At 59.8% G+C, this 664-nt stretch overlaps 1 protein-coding gene across 1 annotated transcript in view; it reads right to left on the bottom strand.

The window, feature by feature from the left end:
• Nucleotides 1–262, bottom strand: part of CACNA1H (calcium voltage-gated channel subunit alpha1 H) — a gene marked incomplete at its 3' end in the record, with an annotated part of 31,259 nt that extends 30,997 nt beyond the window's left edge. Inside the window, 1 exon segment of the mRNA XM_015565595.1 lies at nt 239–262. Coding sequence (XP_015421081.1) covers nt 239–262 — 24 coding nt within the window.
• Nucleotides 263–664: the final 402 nt, after the last annotated feature.

Below are 664 nucleotides of genomic sequence, written 5' to 3'. Positions count from 1 at the left end.
CCCGTCCCCGCTAGGCCCCCTCAGCCAGGAGGATGTTGCTCAGGGGGGAGTTCGGGCAGCGGTCGCTGTCCGTGGTGCTGAAGTGGCCCTGTGCTGGGCATGCTCTGGGCTGGGGAGGGGCACTGCTCACCCAGGCTTTAATGGAAACCACCCCATCAATAGCCCCTTCTCATTCCTGGATTGCCAGCTGGCTAAGAAAAGCACGCCAAAGGCCTCTCTGAAGATGGCGCTGGCTCACCAATGCCTTCTTGAGCATGTGCATGAGGAGGTCCTAGGGCTGCCTTGTTGCGTGCAAAGCCCACACGGCCATTACCTGGTGGAAATGTCCACTTCCTGGGGCTGCTGGGAATGTGCGTGGAAGCCAGAAGAAGGGGCTTGTGGCCGCTCAGTGCATGTTAGGGACCATCGGCCCCTCACCAACAACAGCAGGGGACCCTGGCATGGGCTCTCACCAATGACAGTGGCCTCCAGGCTCCTGGAACAGGGCAGGAGTGCCCAGGGAGGCCTGCATGGTGCAATATAGTGTGGACCAAAGGGTGGTCCTGGCCCCTGAATCAAATCCTCACTGTTAACAGGCAGCATCCCCCGACCTGCCCAGAACCAGTGGTTTCTCACACTACCCGGCTCTGAGTTGGGGAAGAGAGACACTAAGGAGTCCATCCAA

This window comes from Myotis davidii, unplaced genomic scaffold (genome assembly GCF_000327345.1).
Source record: "Myotis davidii unplaced genomic scaffold, ASM32734v1 scaffold100, whole genome shotgun sequence".
Taxonomy (NCBI): domain Eukaryota; kingdom Metazoa; phylum Chordata; class Mammalia; order Chiroptera; family Vespertilionidae; genus Myotis; species Myotis davidii.
The sequence above is the reverse complement of the archived record's forward strand: the minus strand, read 5'-3'. Positions and strand labels throughout refer to the sequence as shown.